Raw genomic sequence first — 21,110 nt, forward strand, 5'->3', positions numbered from 1 at the left:
TGGTTCTGTGCTTCTAAATATTTTTCAAAACCTCCTATGGGGGATATTGTCAGAGAATAACAGCAACCCAGAGGGGCAGGTACTGCTTCTCACAAGCCACCTACACCCAAATCTTCCCCCATCCCATCCCCAACAGAAACGAGAGGGGTAAGATTACAAAAAAACAGCAGCAAGAAAAAAAAACCAAAGACACCACATGCCCAAAACTGTGGTTAATAATATAATCAAGAAGTCAAGAAGTGGTAAGCAATAATCAAACACAGCTTATAAACAAAGCATTTGCAGAACCCTGCAGCTTTACATTGTAACACACAGAGGGTCCGCTAATAAGAAAATAAATTGCACAAATTCAGACAGAGAATTTGGTCTTGTGCTAAACACTGGGGGGAGAACAAACAAAACCCCACTCATCTCCAGGGGTAGCTTGATTTTCAAATAGTATTTGGTGCCCTCTGACCCACTAAAGAAAGGAAAAAGTAAAATTAAGTTTTGTGGTGTTTAAATGAGTGAATCGCAGTGTAGGTTTATTTGTTTCTATTATATTGGCTTTAAATATTTTAGAATACAAATTCAGATTCTAGATTTACTTGTTAGAACACTATTACTGATACTACTGGATGGCAGTCTACAGCCTTTGAGGTTGTCCCGTGTTACACAATTTCAAACTGGATCATATTGTTGAGTGTGGGTTTTTTTTCTTTTCTTTAAGTCAGTGATGCTTTCATGATCAAGCTGACGCAGCAATTTGTTTCTGTTAGTAACATCTATTCTCCAAACGTACATTAATGAAAACATTCATGATATAGAAAATGATCTATTGATGTCATGGGCACAGAACCCACCGCACTGCAGTGATTACAAGAGAACACTGGTGCAGAAGGAACAAACAAGACTCTTAAGGATATGATCGCACACGCCATATCTAAATATAGAAGAGGTTAGACTTTCAGAGTGAAAGCTACCCAACCCAAGAAATCTGCAACAGCAGAACCAACAGCTGATTCAGATACAGCCTCCAACGATGTCCTGGGTTTTGGCTGGGATAGAGTTAATTTTCACGAGGAGCTGGGAGGGGACACAGCCAGGACAGCTGACCCAAACTGCCCAAAGGGATATTCCATACCATATGATGTCATCCTCAGTATATGAGGGGGGAACTGGCCGGGGAGGAGGGATCACTACTCTGGGACAGGCTGGGCATCGGGCTCTGGGTGGTGAGCAAATTGCATTGTAAGTACTGCTGTTGCTATTTTCCTCTCCCTTTGCTGTCCCAGTAAACTGTCCTTATCCCAACCCACGAGTTTTACCTTTTTCTTCCAGTTCCCCTCCCCATCCCGCCAGGTGGGTGGAGGAGTGAGCGAGCGGCCGCGTGGTGCTCAGCTGCCGGCTGGGGCTGAACCATGACAACCACCCACTACAGATTTCTTTTCTATGGTGGGAATAAATACAATTTACAATTCAGCAAAACAATCCAATTTACATTCTTTACCATCAAGACATTTTAAGTCAATTCATTATTATTACATATCCAAGTTTAAATTTGTTTTAAAATCAGAAATAAAAAACATAACAATAATAAAACCCCTGTAATGCTTTTGAGTGACAATGTGCTTCATCCACATCTCCTACCTTAGTTTCACAATTAATTGATAGACAATCTGCCTTGCCGCCACAGAAGCGAACACGGTGTATCTTCAGCCTCCCTCAGGGAGGGAATTTCATCTGCAGTTCCCGAAGTGAAGTTCCAGCTGCAAGTATTTGGAAATTCCTACCAAGCTTCTTTCCATCTCTCCCTTCATCCCTCAAATGGACAACTCAAAAAAATAAGTCTGCATTTAGAGCCTGCTACTTAATGTCTGTTTTCCTGGGGTAACAGTCTGACTATACAGAAGGAAATGCCTGCCATAGCCTTTTTACAATATCATCAAAATATTCGCTATACCAATTTCAGGCAATGGAGCATATGAAGGTAATGAAAGTTATGAAGTTAATGAAAGTTAGAAAACTGGCAGAACCTGCTTGGTGGAGAATATAGTATTTCTTTCCTACAAGGAAATAGTTCTTGATATGCTAAAACAGAGAAGTGTCTCATCAGAGGCAGGAGGAGCACTGTTTGCACAGCACAATGGTTTCCCAGCCTCAGACACCAGTGTTTGAAGAACTCATTTGCCAAACACACACCTTGAATCCTTACAAGGTAGCAGAATCTGGGAAAAGCCACGATCGAACAGAAGATGTCTTCTCCACTAGAAAGTCTGAACTGAAGAACTCATTAAACACAATGAATTTACACTGCTCCAGCTTGAGGTCCTTCCTCAAAGTGATCTGAGGGTGTTAGGTCTATTCATGTGGACAGCCAGCAACGCGGTGCGCAACCTTTGTAGAAGGAGCCCATGGCAGAACCGACCTGGAGGGTTCATCGTTCCTCTCATTTGGATAATACATTGTCTTTAAATCAAGGTTAATGCCATTTGCCACAACAGTTACTTTGGGTTTGGCAAGAGGAACAGGCAGGACTTCAGTTGCCAGAATTCACTTTGCGTCCTCTTAAGAGGAGTGTCCCATTGCACGTCGCAGCAGATGTCACACGAGGACTTGTCAGATCAGGTATCCGAGACAAATCTATAACAAAGCCTGTTTTGTGCACTGCGGTGAATTTCATTGCATATACAGAACAAACATGAACCAAAATCAAAGAGGAGAGAGAATAAAAAGTAAAGGAAATCAAACACTTGCCTGCAAGGAGTAGTAATGGAATTTAATAAGCTGATGGAATAATTTCTTGACTCTTCTGGCCAACAAATATAATTGCTTCAGATTAAGAAAAAGCTGAATATAATTGCTTTACTAACTTAGAACTATAGCTGCACCATAACACTTTAAAAAGACTAAAAGCACTGACTAATGTGTTTGCAATGTCTGTAGTCCGAGTAGACGGGGTAAAGTATGTGGATCTTGGATTTTAAAATCCTGACACCATTGACGGAATGTACTGGGTCCATACTTGGAGGATTATTTGCATTTGAGCAGGACTGACACCGACAACTCAAGCATTCCTGCAGATAGCGACACACTCACAGAGGTTCTCTGTGTTTTGGGGAGAGATCCATAGATATTGGGAAACATTTAAAAACTGATAGCATGCTGGTATGAGACACCGCCTTTCCAAGTGCCCTTCAAATTAGTTTGCATGTACCACACTTACTGATCCTTGCAGACATATATATACACACACATACACACACACAAGTAAAATAAGGACAGACACAAACCCCAAACACAGGTCCTGCATATTTACAAAGCCAAAAAAAGTCTGAAATTATAGCCCAGACCATATGTTCTAACATTTGTCTTTAAAGTCTGCTGTCCTAATTCTAGAGATAAATGCATTTCCCAGCAGCAGATTCTTAGGCATTCAAAAATATATATTAAGAAAAAAAAAAAAAATCTTCATTTTACCAAAGGACAAACTTCATGAACCACTGCTCTGCTCATTTACGTGCTATTCCGCTGTGAAGCAGGATGCTTCTTTTTTATAGACTTGCAAAGGGGAATAGCTGGGAGTCTGAACTTCTTTCTCATCCTGCTGATGATTCAGCCCCTGCCCCTCTCCTCTGCCGGGAGGCCACGTCAGCAGGACGCGGCGCTGGCTGCCAGGTCACATCCCGGGCTGGCTGGAGCAGAGGCACGCAGCGGCGCAGGCAGCACGGCCCCGCTTGCCCAGGGAAGAGGCTGCGGGGTCGGGAAAGGCTGTGGCTAGCCCTCCCAGCGCCTGTGGATGCAGGCTGTTAGCAAGGCTCCTACGAAACGCTTAAAGAGTTTCCACATGGCAAAGGGTTTCAAAAATATTTCCATTTTCAGTATTTCTCTCCTTGCAGCGTGTACTTCAAACTTTAGGATTTGCAAAGATTAAGCCAAATCAAAATTCAGTTATGTATCAAGTTTCTTCTGTTTTCTTTTGTCTTGTATCAGGGGAGTTATATTAAATAACAGCTACTAATTCACTGTATTTTAATCAAAAGGGATTTTTCAAGAACTAGATATTCTAGACAGTGAATTTACTAGTGCAGGTGCATCTTAATCAAAATTTAATCCACACGCATGCAAAAAAAATTACTGTGATTATTCTTAGCATTATCAGATTTCAAATGGAGAAGCTAAGATTATTCACACAGCAAACAACCCATCCTATTCTTTACTTTCGGCTTCTTACGTGGTTTCCTATACTTTATTGTAGTGTGCTGAAAACAAAACCTATGAGCTGAAAGGAGAATGGTGCTATGATCTCACTGACAATAACAAGGGAAAAATCTACTTGAGTTAGCATCCCTTTGCTCTCTCCTCTCTTAGATGATTCCAACACGTTTCACAAAGCTATGGAAACGTGAAAGTTGTTTCTTTCACGTGGAAGGAATAAATGATGCACAATCAGGACTTTTTTTCCTACGGTGACCAAACACTAAAAGGCTGAAGAGTCCGCATCTGAAATGCGGGTAGAGTCACCAAAAAATAACACGGAAAATAAAAGGCTCCACTGCAAATTGTGATGTTTTCTGGTTAATAATGGGGCAACAATGAGAAAATAAGCAGAAACTACTACGCTAACAGTATCTGTCATGAGTATATGGTTAGGTATTGAGAACTGGTGATTTGCAGCTATACCTTTGAAAAACTCTGCAGTGACCACGGAAAATATCCCAACGGGAGGGACATGAGTGAACCCAGGGCTGGGGGCATGCCAGTGCTCCAGAGCAGAGCTTGCCAACACACCGATGCGAGCAAAGCTGGAAGATGGGTGCCATACCTCTAAAGGATGACACAGCCTCTGTTGATGGAAGAAACAAATATTTTGGCCAATACAGCAAAGGTTGGTTAGACAGGAATTTAAAATAGCTATGCGATTCTTCCAGATTACAGCCTTCCACAATACTTTTGTTCTGGAGGATGCTAGTGCAGATAATCCCTCTTTTGTCCAGTAACAGAACTTTAACAAATCAAAAACTTATTTAAATATGTTGATATACCAATATGGCCAATGGGTATTGGAAGCCTGACTTTTCCATCAAATATTAAATTTAATCACCAAGTACCATGAGTCAAGTAAGACAATTTAAAATAAAATTCTTACTACTCATTTATAAGATATTTGGGCGAAAAGGGCTCTTGCTGTAGAAGATAAATTGAGCAAAAGTTAATAAGTGAAATGTAATCAAAAGCTATTGAATACCAAAAGAGCAGCTGCATTTTAAAGCACCACCACACACAGACCATTTTGCTCCAAACCCTAATGACTAAAACAACCTGAACCGAAACAACATTTCCTACAGAGAGTTTTCCATACCGCGTAACCAGCCTGCACACCAGCACGTAGGTGGAAAGAGCCAAAACGCTTTGGAGAAACAAGCAGAAACAAAATCAGAGCTCAGCCTGCATTTCACCCCTCCCTTCCCTGACACAGCCAAAGCATGTCCACCCCGTCCCGCACCCATTCACCCTGGCAGACGTGTCCCCAGGAGCCCTTTCCCACCCAGCTAGCATCAGGCACCAGACAGACATGCTGAAGACGATGTTGTTTCTCCTCGCTTCGCAGAATTTTATGTTCTGATCAATGCAATGCTTTGCAGCATATTTTGAAAACAGTCATAAATGAATTTCTTTAAACTTAACCGAGGACCAAATTCTGAGAATTCAGCAGGTACTATGGAAAGAGAGCAGGTACTGCACCAGCCTGCAGCCCCCGGCTCTCACCAGCACACAGGCAGTGGCTGCCCTCAAGTGCCCAACATTATCTTCCCCCCTCAGATTTCACGAGCTGCCCTTGGATTAGAAGGGTATTTCTTCTCACCATCATTTCGGGTGCTGCTATTATTTCATCTCGGACTGAAACCAAGCCAGGTAGACTGATGGGTGCATCAGCTGCCTCTGCACCTGCAGAGCTATGGAGGGAGATGCCCTCGGCAGCTGATACAACAGGTAAGCCTGGCAGCATTGTAAAAACAGCCAGCTACCTAAACCTGTATTTTTTTGTTCCATCTCCTTAGGCTTCTTTCATTCCCAATCTTTGATCCGACATCCACCGACCGGTTCCCTCGTGTGCGCCCTTCACTACTGGCATCCCCACCCAGCAACAGGCCACAGTTATCTCTCATTTGCTTACATGATGTCCCATCTATTTTCAACTTTTTCCTTCCCTCCAAGAAACTGACTCACTTCCTCACTTCTAATCTCATACAAAAAAAAAAATAATTAAAGGGTTTTTTTGGTTTGCTTAGACTAGACTGAACAGCCTTATTTCACTTCCATACACGCTCTTCCTACATAAATCTACAGCTATTTAGCCTTTAATATTAGCAATTCCTTTGCATTACCGCACCAAACCACACCCACCCACCAAATTAAGGGAATAATAATTCCAGGAAATCTTTCATTTGAGAAACCACTGCTAGATTTTTAGCATACTTCTGGCCTTTCTCTCCAGTTACTCGCTTTTAGAGCCACAGAAAAAGCAGCACTGAAATTTAAATCAGGCAATCTGTTTTACAAGGTAAGAACAAGCAAGGGCCCTGCAGTGCTTCCAGTTCAGCGTCAATGGCAAAACACTTGAAAATATCACTCAAAACAAATATCAGTATTAGTAAACCATGTATGATTATTATCCTGTTTTCACTTCAAAATGTAACCACCCAAAGGCAATTTAGGTTCTTGTCTACTACACAGATGGGCAATGCTTCAACGTAGCTACAACCCCTCCGTGCCGTCGCACATCTGTATCTTGTCCTTGAGAACACCACAAAACAAAAGCCCGTTTAATGCAGAGCCTTGTTCACCTGTGCAACGCTAGAATTGAAGCGTAATTTCTTTCCATTAGCATATTTGTTTGCTTTGCATGCAAATTTTGTGCTTCACTATTCCAAACCTAGTGCTGTGGTACTGAACAAAGACGAGAGATAAGTTTCAAGAGGGTATTTTCAACAGAATACACCAGGAATTTCAATTTTTAATCACACCAGGTGCTGTCCTGCTACCTCTTCTTTCTTTGTTAAAGGCTCTTCACACGCAACGCGTACATACAGAAAATTACAGAACAGAAAACTCAGCCTGGTTTGCTTGTGACAGAAAATGAGACCCAGCTCAGGAATCATTTAGATGGATGGCAATAAAAAATACATTTAGCAATAATTGAGCAATTCCACGTAATCAATAGACAGAAGTGTTATTCGGTCTGCATCAAGGTCTCTGTACATAGATATTTTTCAACATGTGGGTGACAAGTTCAAGCTGCACCAGCACAATCATTTTGTCCATATTATTCATATCACAGTGCAGTGCACTCGACAGCTTGGCATTACTGCCTTCCAGGATTAAAAAGCACTGAACAGATGCTTGGGTACAGCTCCACTGCCCCAAACTATGCATAAACTGCTGTATTGTATTTTTAAGTAATTTAGTATACGGCATGGTTCTCATGCAGCAAAGAAGTTCCTACCAAAGATCTTAAGATACTGGCTTAAAAAAAACAGAACAAAAAAAAGCCAACCTTCAGTCACTAGGGAAAGAGGAATTTCCTGAACACTTCAGATTCACCCATCATTTCTTTATTCTAAAATTCAGGAAGCAGAATAATTGTTTTTCAAATACGAGGGAGTTGTTTCTGTGCCATTCTGTAGCTGATCAGATCCACGTTATCCCCCTCTCCTGTATTTCATTTAGTGTGGTTATCCCAAAGCACGAGGAATATGAGGTCTGTAGTTATGGCTGAGCAAAGAAATGGGTGAGCATATGCCTTGCCCTTGACCCTTCCTTGCAGAGCTGGCAACAGCCAAGTCCTGAGTTTGTGAAAAATTAAGTGGAAAAAAGCAAAAAGGAAATGAAGTATTTAAAGTATTGACGTATTTATGAAGTATTTATTATCTGTCAAAACTATATAAAAAGAGCAGCTTTAAAATTACTGATGATACAGCACATATACACATTACATCTCTCCAAAATACGGAATTAGGATTCTAAATCGGACATCCTTTAACCGCCCACAGGGGTACAGCTTTGCAGCTAAAGCCCCCAAGGTAGCTGGGGGGGGGGGGGGGGGCGGCTGGCAGCACAGGATGAGCAGGGCTTGGCTCCCCTGCTCCCCAGGGTTACCGTCATTTTCGGAGGAAGTGCACTAACACTTTGTCATTAATATGCACGTGGCTTAAAAGGAACAAAGATCGGTCACCCAGTCGCACACAAATAAAGGATGTGCTTTATGTTTCCACTCTGTAAGGCAGGCCAGGTGGCCAGCCCCAACATTCAGCAAGCGCTCGAGGGTTTGAGAGCCGAGGTGGGCAGGAGAGCTTGCCTCCTGCCTGCGTGGGCAGCATCAGGTCCCTGCCCGATTCAGCTTCCACCAACTGTTAAAGATTCTTCTCCATCAATCCCCAACAGCCCCTTTCTTTATTCCTTTATGTGGTGGTGGTTATAAAGGCTACAGAAGTCACATACCACAGCATCTCTCTCATTACGTGGGATGGAGGAGGCAAACCCTTAGCAAGTCAGCCGAAAACACCGGTCCTGGTGAGAGCACCTGGAACCGCTCAGGCACCTCCCTAAATAACCCGGCGTGCGGACTGCGCCATACAGACCTGTACTCAAAAGACCGGATTTACCAATCTCTTTAAATCTGTCCTCTCAAGCAAAGCACAGACCATCTTCGTGCCACCAGCCAGGGAACTTCTCCCAGGCGTGAGCTGCTCGATCCAGCCCCCCACCATGATCTACAGGGCTGATGAATCAATGTCTTAAACAAGTCACCTCTGCCTACACGCAAACCGACAACAGGCATGAAGGCAGCACTTGCTGTAACACATTGTATGCTCAATTAAAAGGACACATTTACTCCAGTTTTACAGAATTTTAGGGGCCTGTTTCTCAGTTGGGAGGGGGAGTATTTTTATTTTTGAAGTTTTCACTGATTACCTGACTGGTAAAACCCTGAGGAATTAGAAGAAGTTTCTGTATTTAGGACTTCTCCACTATTCCAAAACATCAGAGACCTTTAAGTGTGCATCTATTCTTTCTGTTTTTAAACAGTGATTACTCAATTAGTGGATAATTACACTTCAGGGTGTTTAAAACTGAGGCTACTCCAGAGAGGTTTTCCTCAAACAAGTGTCCTTCTTCCAACCTTGAGAAGACAAATGAAGATTCACCAAGTCTTCTTTTTCTCCACTATTTTTGTGCCAGTCCTCGGACGCCTGTTATCTCCACCCGTCCCAGATACGCCACAGCCATGGAGCCAAGGGGGGCCTGGATACAACGCGGTGGTTCGCAGGACATCCGAAACAGGCTCCAGGACCACAAAGTGAAGATTTCAAACTTCTCAAAAAGCCATATGTAAATAAACGCTTTCACAAAGATAAAAATCACTCTGCATAAGCAAAGTCAGCTGCCCCTGCAGAATCGCTACATGCCAAAGGAAAGAGCAGCTTTCATACATCCTGAAGAATTTAGCATGACCAAGTCACGACACCTCAAATTTTTAGTAAGTCTTCACTCCCTGAACTCAGGAGAATCACACAATTTATTATAAAGCAGTCCTCCTTATTGTGCATACAAATGAATCCTATTTACAAGCACATCTTACGTCCTAACACTGAATATGTGGCAGTAAGGAAAAAGTGAGTATCATCCGTTCAACGGGGAGCTACTCACAGGCAGACACCCTGCCCAAAAAGCAGCTTTCACGCTGCCTTAACATAGGGCTAAAATTATTGCTAATCCTAGTGCAGCATGGGAGCAAAGGAAAATGCATCATTATTGTCTGAGTGCTGCCCCACGTATAGGGAATACATTAACCTTTAAACATACAGACTACTCTATCGCGGGGTGGGGGGAAGACATTTTAAGTTTTGTGGAGCAAGGGGGTGTGTAATTTCCAAAACCACCCCACACAAAATAAGCCTGTCTTTTACAATAACCTCAGAGCACAGGAAAAACAGAACCAATCTCAATATATTTGCTGGCTGATTACAGTTTATTCCGTGATTGATTACTACTGATGTTATTTAAGTTCCACGATCGCACTGTGAACACAGCTTTACCAAAAGAAAAAAGCAACAACAATACAGTCAGGTGCTCTTCCATGTTGGCAGCATGTACTTACTTCAGCAATATAAATATTTCACAATAAAGCAGAAGTTGAAGCTTTAGCACGAAAAGAACACCAGAATTTTCAGACCGAACTTCAAGAGTGTATACAACCAACCATGTGTGCTTTGGTGCTCAATACTGCAGCGCTACCAAAGAAAGGAGACAATTTTATGCTAAAAATTCTAAAATAATTTTATGAAAGACTGATGATGAGTACCAAACAAACCCCATTGGCACAAACATGTCAAATTACTGGGAATACAGAACCAGGAGCTTTCAAGCTTTTTTCATTTAAATACACTGTCTGAACAACACTTTTAGCATGAAAAAAAATTATAAATAAATGGTGTCACAATTATATTTGTAATGGAAATTTTTAGTGTACTAACCAATATAAAGCATTCGTTTCAAATAAAAGGAGTAGCCAGCTTTATTCCTCTGTTAATTGCCACGTGAACCTATTTCTTACCACACAGCATGCTGGCTATAAATCTTAACAAGCAGTTTTAAATTGCTGCTATTATTGCTCATCAAGACCAAATAATCCTGGATGGCGTTCAGAGAAGCTTCTGTAACGTCTATCTCAAACAACTATTAATTCCTCATTTCCATGGGGATGAAATTCCAAGCAACAACCACCAACTCCTCCACTGCTTAAATGGGGGGCCACAGAAAAGATGCAGAGACTGCAAGATGGGAAATTTCAAACAGACATAAAGGAGAAACTCTTCCCTACGGGACCGGTGCAGCCCTGGAGCAGTTTGCAGACGGAGCAACCTCCATCCTCAGAGAGCTTCATGTGGAGGACAACTCCATCCACCTCTGACACCAACCCTGCTTTCAGCAGAAGGTTGGATAAGGTGACCTCCAGGGGTCCATTCTAATCCAAATTTTAATAAAAAGCGTAGTTATCCTTGAGCAGTATGATTTTAGTATTCGCTGCAGTCTAACAAACAGTCTTTCTTGAGTAGATTTGAAATTCACAGTCAAAATGCAGGGGCAATTCGCTAGCTTTACAATTATTATTAAACTGACTTTTTTCCTCCAATTACTATTACTTTTTTTTAGGAAAGGCTTTCAAATGTATAGCTGACTGAGATTGCTGCTTAATGGCATGAGATCTGGAAAGGCTGTGGGAGGCAAGACCCCCTACCTCCCTTCACAAAAAAAATGAGATAATGGAATAAGCTCAAAAAAATATCACTGAAAACAGGATTAACAGTACAGCTACATAAAGTCTATTCCCTTTAAATTTTGGTTTAACCTTCCTGTATTCACTGTAGACAGTGTCATACCTAGGGAAGTACCTGCTTCCCTTCAAAGCTGTATTTACTACTAGCTAGAAACCCTCCTCACAGTACTTAATATACCATCTGAAAGGTCTTTTATCGCTCCTCCCTTCAGACCTGTTAAAAGATTTTGTGTGGGCTCTCTCTTATAAAAAACACAAGCGCTATTTATCATATTTGCACCATTTTACCGAGAGGTAAAACAGCAATCAAAAGACTGCTTACGTGCTTTTATTCAACACTGCATAATTAACCAGCTCTGCTTCTAAAGAACTGATTTAGCATTCTGCTCAAAACCAGTCTGACTTCTCCAAGCACTCCACAATGCCTGTACTTCTCTGCTCATTTCCTCTCTCTCCTGATGCCTGTATGAAAAAAAAAATTCGTTTTTTTTCCCCATATCTCCACTTAATTGTCACTAGTTTTCAATCTAACTTGGGATCTCTCATTTGTATTTACCATTGGGTTATAAGGAAATATGCATATATAGAAAATAAAAAATGCTGATAAATGACTGAACAGAGAGAGAAATCTCCTAAACTTGCAAGAAATTTGTGACATGCCAAGATACTGAAGTCCTATAAAATGTACAGCAGTCAGGTCTGCAACTTCTCACTTTTAAGTGCTTCACTGTATTTTCAGAACTGCACATCATGCTTCTGCAGAGGCAAGAGAACAAGTTTTCCATAATGCAAGCAACGCTCGTCCACGTGTCTGTGCATCCTCTTACCTTGGATGCACTGCAGGGTTCCATCCTCAGCCCTTATTGTAAAGGTTTCACCTGGATTAACTTGAACCAAAAAGACCTGCCAAAAGAAAAAAAAACAAAACAAAACACATTTGTTTCACTGTGATCTTCAAAAATTAATTTTCCCCAACCCAACACCTGTGTTATCCCTACTTGGGAACAGATAAGGGGTCAGGGAGGGAACAGACTGCTATACTACATCTTTGGTCCAAGAGCACAGTCCAAGAGCTGGTAGAGATTTAAAGCCTACCTTCTCCTCTCAATTTTCAGAGCTGAAATAAAGACGTAACTCAGTTGTGTGAATTACGGCTTCGGGTTCCACCACCAAACTCTTGACGGTGTATTTAACTTGACCAAATGCTGATAGCTAAGGATGTGAATCTTTATAGCACTGGCACATGAGAGCAGAGAGCACGTAACAAACTCTGGCATGCAGCACCAAGCCACGCCGGGACTGCAAGTTCACTGGAATCAAAGTTTTTTGCAGTATAAGGGGAGTTGATCCATTACATTTTAAAAAAAAATTATCCTTCAGTCCTACACGTAAGAGATGTCAGTTATGCAAAACTCCATAGACACACACACAGTTCAACAGTTGCACACAGAACCAGCAATAAACTATTTAACACTTTTTTTTTCCCCCCCAATAATCAAAACATCACTCCATTGCTCAATTCTGCAGATGAGGGGAATGCTAAAAAGACCAGGAAGCACCAAAACTCACCCCAGTTCAGTGTACATTGTACTCATCTTTATTAATTTTCAGGTGTCTAAAATCATGGGTTTAAAACTTATGATTTAGACTTATTTCTTTAATGGAGAGTTTCACCGGGAACTACAGATCATTTACCCCATGCTCTTGCTGCCTGTGAAACTTTTACTCAGATATTTTAATCACACTTCTGTTAATTACGCATTGTCAGAAATTCAGTCAAAATCTGGATTAATCTTGGTATAATTTGAAAATTTAGATTGGTATCTTTTTGTGAAAACTCTCCCTAAATTTAGGTGTAGTTTTTGTATTCTGGGACACTTGCATGCAGAATTTAATCATTCAATCTGGAACAACAGAATTTGAATTAATGTTGTGTTTCTGAATTCCTTAAGCTAAATGCATAAAATAATTATTGCCTAGATGACCTCTTGAATTACAGTAATCCTACAGAAACCCATTATTCCAGCAACATTTTTAAAGCACAAGCTGGAAATCAGAAAAAATGACACAGGAAAGCCATTATTTTGTCTGCAACAGTAATTTCTCCCTGAGCACTGATCAGGGTGGATCTGATCCAGCATACAGAGCACAATAAATCGTTCAGAAAAGATAAGAGGCATAAAGCCATTCCATCTCTAATCTCCGAACAATCAACATTTAAGTGACAGCATTTTAGTGCTCTTTTGCTATGAATAGGCGTGGATTATCCACAACAGGATATGGGCATCAAGTCAAAAGAAGCCCAGAGCGAAGCAGTGTCATTCGGCTCAAAAAAACCAACTAACAAACCAGAAACCCGAACACAAAAGGGCAAAGAATCATAAAAATATAAAAATATTTCATTTGCATTACAGGATTATTTATTAACAGGTTTGATTAACATAAATCAGATGCCCTAGCACACCTTCACACCTTTGGAAGAACTTGGTCCAGCTCCTCAAAACACATACCCTGACGAGATGGATGTCTCATGTAAGAGAAGCTCGATCTTTTCCCTAAAGCGGGGAGTCGAGTTTAATGGCAGATGTAAGACTGAGCACGAGAGCCTTACTACACAAGGCACGTGTCTACCCCAGAGCTGCTTATCAGAAGGGTATGATTTACAAATTCCTTTTCAAGGATGGTCATTGCAAAGGTCAGTCACCAGCCCAAGTGTTTGTGTTAGCACAACTGCAGTTGTGCTTTCAAAATAATCCCTTGGGTTTTCGCATTAAAAACCCCTTCTCAAGATTATATCCCAAATAACAGCCGTTGCTTCCGATGGTTGAAATAAAGCAGCATTATTTTGCCTAATTATGCAAGTTTTTAACACAAATTGTTCCATCAACAAATTTGATGTGGAAATAACTCCTTATTTACAGTTCCCAAAGCACAACAGCTTTAAGACTTCATATTTACTTAAACCTTCAGCACTAGTTACTGTCACAAAACATGGAATTAAGTTGGTCGGAAAGCAAAGTTCCCCACTGTGTGCTGCAGGACAACCACCATCAACTCTGCTTGGCCTGTCTGCAGTAGGGACTAGGCAATTTTGCCCAAATTTTAACTACAGCCCAATAAAGACAAGAGACCACAAAATACTTTCACTCGGGATCTGCTTTTGAGGTTAAATATCAAATACATTGAAAGGATAACATTTTTCAACTATCAGCTGTGCAATTAAGCCACAGACCTTTTTGAAATTATATTGCTGCTGGGGAAAAGTGCTTTACTCTTTCAATTGATGAATTACAACAAGTTCCACCATGGTTTTCACCTAAAATCCAGTAAAACTAATCCTGGTTTCCCAGGCTCCTGAGTAAGTTTTTCAGCATTCACAAAATTATATTTGTGAAATACGTACGATTTGTACCATCTCATCTCCTAACACTTTACAAGGCTGAAAGCCATAACCAGTCTGGTTTTATTGATATTTGGGACATTTAAATACACAGACAAGCACAAAGATTTTCAAAGGAGGTCAATGAACTTGACTTCTATTAAACCAAGTAGGTCTTCTGCACCTAACGATGGCAGCCCCACCAGATCTCCACCTTCAATTCTGTTTTTCCGTGCCACAGAAGAAGAAAACACCAACAGTTGGGAAATTCATTCGCTTTAGCAAAATTTCAGAAAAATTAAGAGCCAAGGAGCAAGAAGAGAACCTGAAGGCCTGAGCCACCAAGCCTTTACGTATAGCTGAAAAGACCACCTCCTCGGCCATTTCCAGCTATGCAGGGTTTCTCAGAACAGTGAGGAAATCAACCTCCAGCTACAGTGGTACAGAAAAAGCACATGCTAACACCAGTAACCATCAGTGCACGTAATGGACTTACAAGTTATACTCTATGCAAGGGCTGCATTAGAATAAGTGCTTTAGCTGTTAAACGTTAAAAAAAAAAGAGTAAGTTCTGTAGACACTAAAAGACATTCTTCTGCACTAATGCTCAAATTAGCTACCTTTGGAGCAGAAGAAAACACTTAAGAGCTCTTGGTGGGGGGAGGCGGCTGTATCGAGAGCAAACAGGAATAGCCGACGTGTGACTGATGAGGGGTCTTGTGTGGGTCAACACCGGAGCAAGGGCTGGATGCGAAGGGAGGATGGTCGGCACAGAGCACACGTACTCGAGGTGGTCCCGGAGCCAGGAGCAGCGGTTGGGATGCTCCTCGGGTAAGACTCTCCGCTGGCCCGCCACCCCAGGCAGACAGACCCTTTCCAGCAGGCTGCAACCCAGCCCCAGCCTCTCCTTGCCACCCAAAGCTGGGGTACCGGGGTATCGGGTAATCCACCCCACCACTCAAACCCCTCCGCACTCACCCCACGCTGCGCTTAACCCCCTGTGAGCTCGAGCCGCAGAGCTGAGGTCAAGCCATTAAAGCCAGCACACACTGAGAATTAGATACCGGGCGTTTTCCGGCGAACGCCCCCGATTTGTCCCAATTGCCTGGGACAAATAATATCGAGGCACACTGTGACCTCTTTTGTTTATACACGCTAAGTATGTCAAACTAATTCAAAGATTTATTTTTCCCACGTCCTCCTAACAGCAAAACCATATTCTGCAGCCTGGAATGCAGCTTTTCTCTTTTCTGTCTACACAAGGGATCTTGTGAACGCCTTGTTTCTGAAGCTTTTAATTAAAAATCTGAGGAAAGCAATAAAAAAGTCTAAGATAACGTCTTTATTTTAATGAAAACAAACACAGACGATATTTAATTGCCCTACGTCTCTTCCAATATTCATCATCCCTAGAATGTACGTTTATGAGATGGCAGCAAGAGGAGAGAGAGCTTGAAAAGTCACTTTGAGCCCCCGCTGCTGCTCTGTGGCCCTGGGAGCATCACGAGGGTGCAGACCAGGGACACCCCAGCCCAGTTTCAGTCCCCAGGCCGCCTCGTATCCAAAAAGCTGGAGCCTGTGACAGCTGCAAGTAGGGTGTCAGCAGCACAGTCCCAAAAGCTCTTTCTTTTCCCCAAAAAGTACTTGGATGTTTGCTTTAGCAGTTTAATCCACTCGGTGTTGAAGCCCAGCCTTAGCTGCATCCTAGGAGAAAGCTTGCTCTCTCCATAACGCACTTTTTTTTTTTTTTACATTTATTTTGCATTTAAGAATGTTTTTATGTTTTATTTAAAGCCATGTTTGTTAAGACTGATTAACGTTACTAAGTTGCATAGTTACTATAAATATTTATAATCACACACACCCAATTTGGTAACAATTGCTCTTTGTCCAGAGCCAAATGTATGTCACTCCTGTCCCCCCCCTTCCCACTATCCGACTCTCGTGTCTACTGGGAGTGGAGGAAGAGACTAACGGTCCTGCCAGCAAAGTCTAGCACAGGCTTAAAGCTCAGGTCCAGGAATATAAAACTACACACACTGTGGGTAAAGTGTCTCATGCAAAGACAGAAAATGCTACCTGATAAGGACCAAGGGCACATGCTATTATCTATTTTATACGTATAAGCAAACCAATACCAAGTGGTTTTCAAGCACACAGAAGAAAAGTCACATTCAAAACAGGGCATCACCTCCTCACGGCTTAGCTGCAGATCACGAGTGAGTGCAGGCGCAGCACCAAGCCAGAAGAGCTCACTTGCAACCATGCGATGCAATACAATCCAGTGCTCACTGTAAAATCTTTCCACTTTATGAGAACCTTTTCCTTGCTAAGGTCAAACAGCCCCTTGCACTGCTTTGGCACGTTAAAACCCTGCCTGAAGCATTTTCCAATGTGGTGAATTTTCCCTTCCCTGTTTACCATGCTTGACACAGCTGAGGGGCACGGCATCTTGGATCCAGTCACAGGTTCCTCACAAATGCTTTAAATTATTAAAAATCCACTGTATTTACAATTTCTACAGCGCAACAATCTTGGAACATATTGCATCTTTGGAAAAAATAAAAACAAAACACGCGCACCCCCCAAAAAAACCCAGAATAATCGCTTGGGTCCATTCTCTATTCTACTTAAAAAGACTGTGCCCCAGATCCCGAGGAATTTCCAGCTCCATCCTGCTGGAAGGGCCAAAGAATTCACACCATTCTGTGTGCAATATTCTTTCAGGAATCCATTCCTCCTCACTCATACGGGAGCAGGTAGGATAAATACTATCAACCTCTCTTCAGTACGGAAAATCAGGGAACATGCTGCATCTTAAACAATAAAACAGTGACTTTTAAAAATTAATGCTTTGATAATAGTGTTCTGGGCTTAACTATCCTTTTTTCCATAGGACAGAAAAGAGAGGCATAAAGCAATTCAGTTTACAATGAGTGCTATTACAGAGAAACCCATAAGTGACAGATCCTGAACCCCCTAACTTATCACAAGCTAAAACGCTCCAAAAAAAAGATTAATAAAATAAAAATCAGTCTATTTGTAACAAATTGCTCTGATAAGCAAGAAATTTTAAGATTTCATGAAGTTTTAGCAAATTCAGTGTTTCATTACATTCACAAAGAAACCTATTTGTGAGAACAGTCATGGAGTTTGCCTACCAGCATCCTTCGGTTGAAATTCCTTCAGAGAAATTCATTCTAGAGACTTCCTAGATAGCACACGCTGCCCATGGGTTAACTTTGCTGACACTACTCATCTGCCATCTGTTCTGGTCTAAATGCCTAACACTACTCAATCTGCTTTAAAAGTCAGTATACTTAAACAGAAGGAAATTTCATTATCCTTTATCCGACAGCCATTTGTCATGGACTTCTCAACTCAAGTATCTTAAATGTGTTCTCGTTATAAACCTTTTTCTTCTTGAAACAAGCTTTTCCATGTGCAAATATCCCCTCTTCTCCCCTAAAAGGAGATTTCTTCAAGTATATATAAAAAAAAATTCAGGAAAGTATGAAGAAGTAACTCTAAATTTTGGCACCAAGTTCATTTGCTCAGCTCCTGTTCAGGTGCAGTATAAAGCCCAGCCAGCCAAATGCTTGCAAGCTCTTGCAAGGTGCACAAACTTGTGCTACCAGGAAAAGGTACCAAACCTTGTTCCTCCTTCAGACGTACTCCTGTCTCCCTTATTCAAAGTGTAAGACCTTAAAAAGACAAGAACTAGAGCACAAAACACTATGTACAGTGCCTGGGCTCCAGCCAAATAGTTAAAAAAACAGGGTTTGGTAAACACAGCTTTACAAAGAGCGGGCAAACAGGAAACTTGCTACACCGTTGCAGGTGCAGTGAGTGAACCAAGCCAGAATAAAACTTCCCAAAGCAAATCACCCAGCACTCTGTACAGACGTGCTATGGCACAGCTAGCTGGCTCTCCACTTTATACTCCAAGCTTTTTAGAGCTTGCAGCAGAGTACCTAAAGGAAAACACTGAAATTCTTGGACCAAAAGGTTAATTACCACTCCCCAAATCCCCACAGGAGTTACAAGTGGATTAGAAGCAGAAACAGAGTAAGCAGCAGCTCTGGAGGGGACATGAAAGCATTAAATACAATCAGCAATAGTGGAAATTAAGTGTGGGAAACTTTGGGGAAAAAAAAAAAAGAAAAAGAAAAAGAAAAAAGCCAGGGCTAGAAATGCCATTTTGGGTAGGCTAGAGAAGAGGGATTACTGTCAAGCAGGCAGAGACACTCCTAGCTCTGCCCTGTACAGCTCTACAGCACTTCTCCCCAGGAAGATAAAACAATTGAATGTTCCTATGCAATTGTCTTACAGCAGAGGACTGTTTACTGGCATCGGTCTCGGTCTGGCTGCTGGTAAAGGCGAAGGTGTTTCACCAGCTCCAGCCTGCTCTTTTCCACATACTTAAGACCTGGTCTTTTGAGAAAAACCCTCTTCTCTGAAGCTCAGCGTTCCCAGGTACAGCTTACAGCACAGCTCTACCACGCTGGCGTGGCTGAGGCTTCACGTAGCCACTAACACATGAGGGTGAGCAACGGCAAGTGCTCCCAGAGCATCTCAAGTGCTGTGAGCTCGGGAGCACGAGGCCCTGGCCACACGGCAGCGTGCGGAACTCCACGTGCCTCATCGCTCACCAGCTGAGCTGTGATGCTTTTTTACCGCCAGCTTCTAACAGGGGCTGTGATTACACCCCGGAAAAGCACATGTCCTTATAAAACTAGCATCTATTTATTGAGTAATATACACCATCTTTATTGAGGAAGTCATTCTTACCTGAATCTAATCTGAAGGCTGTTCCTGCCTTACAAGTAACTAAGATAAATCTCTTTCAACAAACACGTAACGTTTGCTTCTACATTACATACAAATCACGTTAAGAACAATTAACGTGGTCCATTTGCTGCTACTGTGTGCAAAGATCAAACACAGCATTTACTCCAATTTTGTTACATTTTAGAACTGTACTTTTTTTAAAAAAGTGAAGACATCAACTAATGCTTCAGGAATAGGATGAAAATGATAAGGCATAAAGGTGGCTAAGCTTTGCACATCCAGAAGAATAGAGGCCAAAAAAGTCTCACAGAAAACTGGCATTCCAGCTACAGGTACTTAAAGAGATAAAGTGATGAGATCTACGAGCATCATCCAACAAACATTTACGCAGAAAAAGAACCTGGCCCAGAACTGTTCTGCTGAGTCATAATTGCATAGCATAGCAGAAGCAAGTAGTAATACACTTCCAGCACGTCAGCAATTCTTTTTACTCCAAAACATTAGATGAGAAGCTAGTTTAAAGGCAATGGAGGCATCTGCCTAGCAAGGCTGCTGAATCATCGCTGATGGGGAAATTCAAAGATTGGAGGGCTCAGAAGACTTCATTTATTCTTTCTGTAATACAGAAGAACCCACAGGACAGTCTAACCTGATAAATGGTTCCCAGCAAGGACGAAAGGGTACGTTTAAAGAACAATTATCCTATCCAGTATCAATAAGATTGTTCCTTCACTTAAGTATATTAATACTGGACTTGGTAAATAGAGCCATTAAAAGCTTTCTTTTCTATTTTTTCAAGTTGAAGCACACTGTGCAGAGATTACTTAAAAAAAAAAATCACAACAATGAAAATCTGTATCAAAATGAGAACCCAGATAGGCAAACAGACTTAGAAACTTACAAAAGCAGAAATTATTCTTCCTCTCAAGGTTGGTCTACCTCAAAACACAACTCAGAGGGAGGAACAAATGATCAAGGCAATGAGAAGTAACAGAATGCCATTTTATATTGATTCATGAAGGACAGCTTATTTCTACCTTGGTTAAAATACTTTGCTGAAATGTCTCAATTCAGGAGGGAACCAAATTGAGTAACACAGAAAAACTGCTAGGGTAGATGTTCTACAAAGAGAAAGATTAACCAAAGATGACAGGTGTGGGAACCTACCAACTATCAGCTTGCACCTCCAGGCTGTATCCTGACATGAAAGCATCGCTACGGTCTTGTAATCATTCTACCTACTTCTAATCAAGCTTGTTAGAGAGTATCTCCCAAATAAATATGAAAGCAGCTATAAACTTGTCTTCCTTCAAAAGCGCACTCAAAATTCACTTCTGCTCCTCTAAGGTTTATAACGAAGCACAGAGTAAGACACAGGACTGCCGGGATCAATAGACTTCAGCACGCAAAGCGTAGCAGACACCACGAGACTCTTGTCTTCAATTCTCCATTTCTTTCCTTCATTCCCTTTTTTACAGTCTCAGCATTTTTGTTTTAAGTTCTTAAAAATCTCATCGCAGATACTAGCAAGATGTCTGGACAACAGTTAGCACAAATAAATCATGAGACTAACTTTCTGCAAAGCCCTCCAACATGTGGCATTTGTAGCCATTATTTCAA

General features: G+C 41.6%; 1 protein-coding gene across 4 annotated transcripts in view; it reads right to left on the reverse strand.

Annotated features, from left to right (window-relative positions):
- The window catches only part of FNDC3B (fibronectin type III domain containing 3B), a 206,249-nt gene that overhangs the window by 143,045 nt on the left and 42,094 nt on the right, over window positions 1-21,110 (reverse strand). For all 4 annotated transcript variants that reach the window (XM_054834918.1, XM_054834919.1, XM_054834916.1 and 1 more), the window contains exon 3: window positions 12,148-12,223. In XM_054834918.1, coding sequence (XP_054690893.1) covers window positions 12,148-12,223 — 76 coding nt within the window. The remainder of the gene's footprint in view (window positions 1-12,147; window positions 12,224-21,110) is intronic.

Source organism: Grus americana, chromosome 9 (genome assembly GCF_028858705.1).
Source record: "Grus americana isolate bGruAme1 chromosome 9, bGruAme1.mat, whole genome shotgun sequence".
Classification (NCBI taxonomy): domain Eukaryota; kingdom Metazoa; phylum Chordata; class Aves; order Gruiformes; family Gruidae; genus Grus; species Grus americana.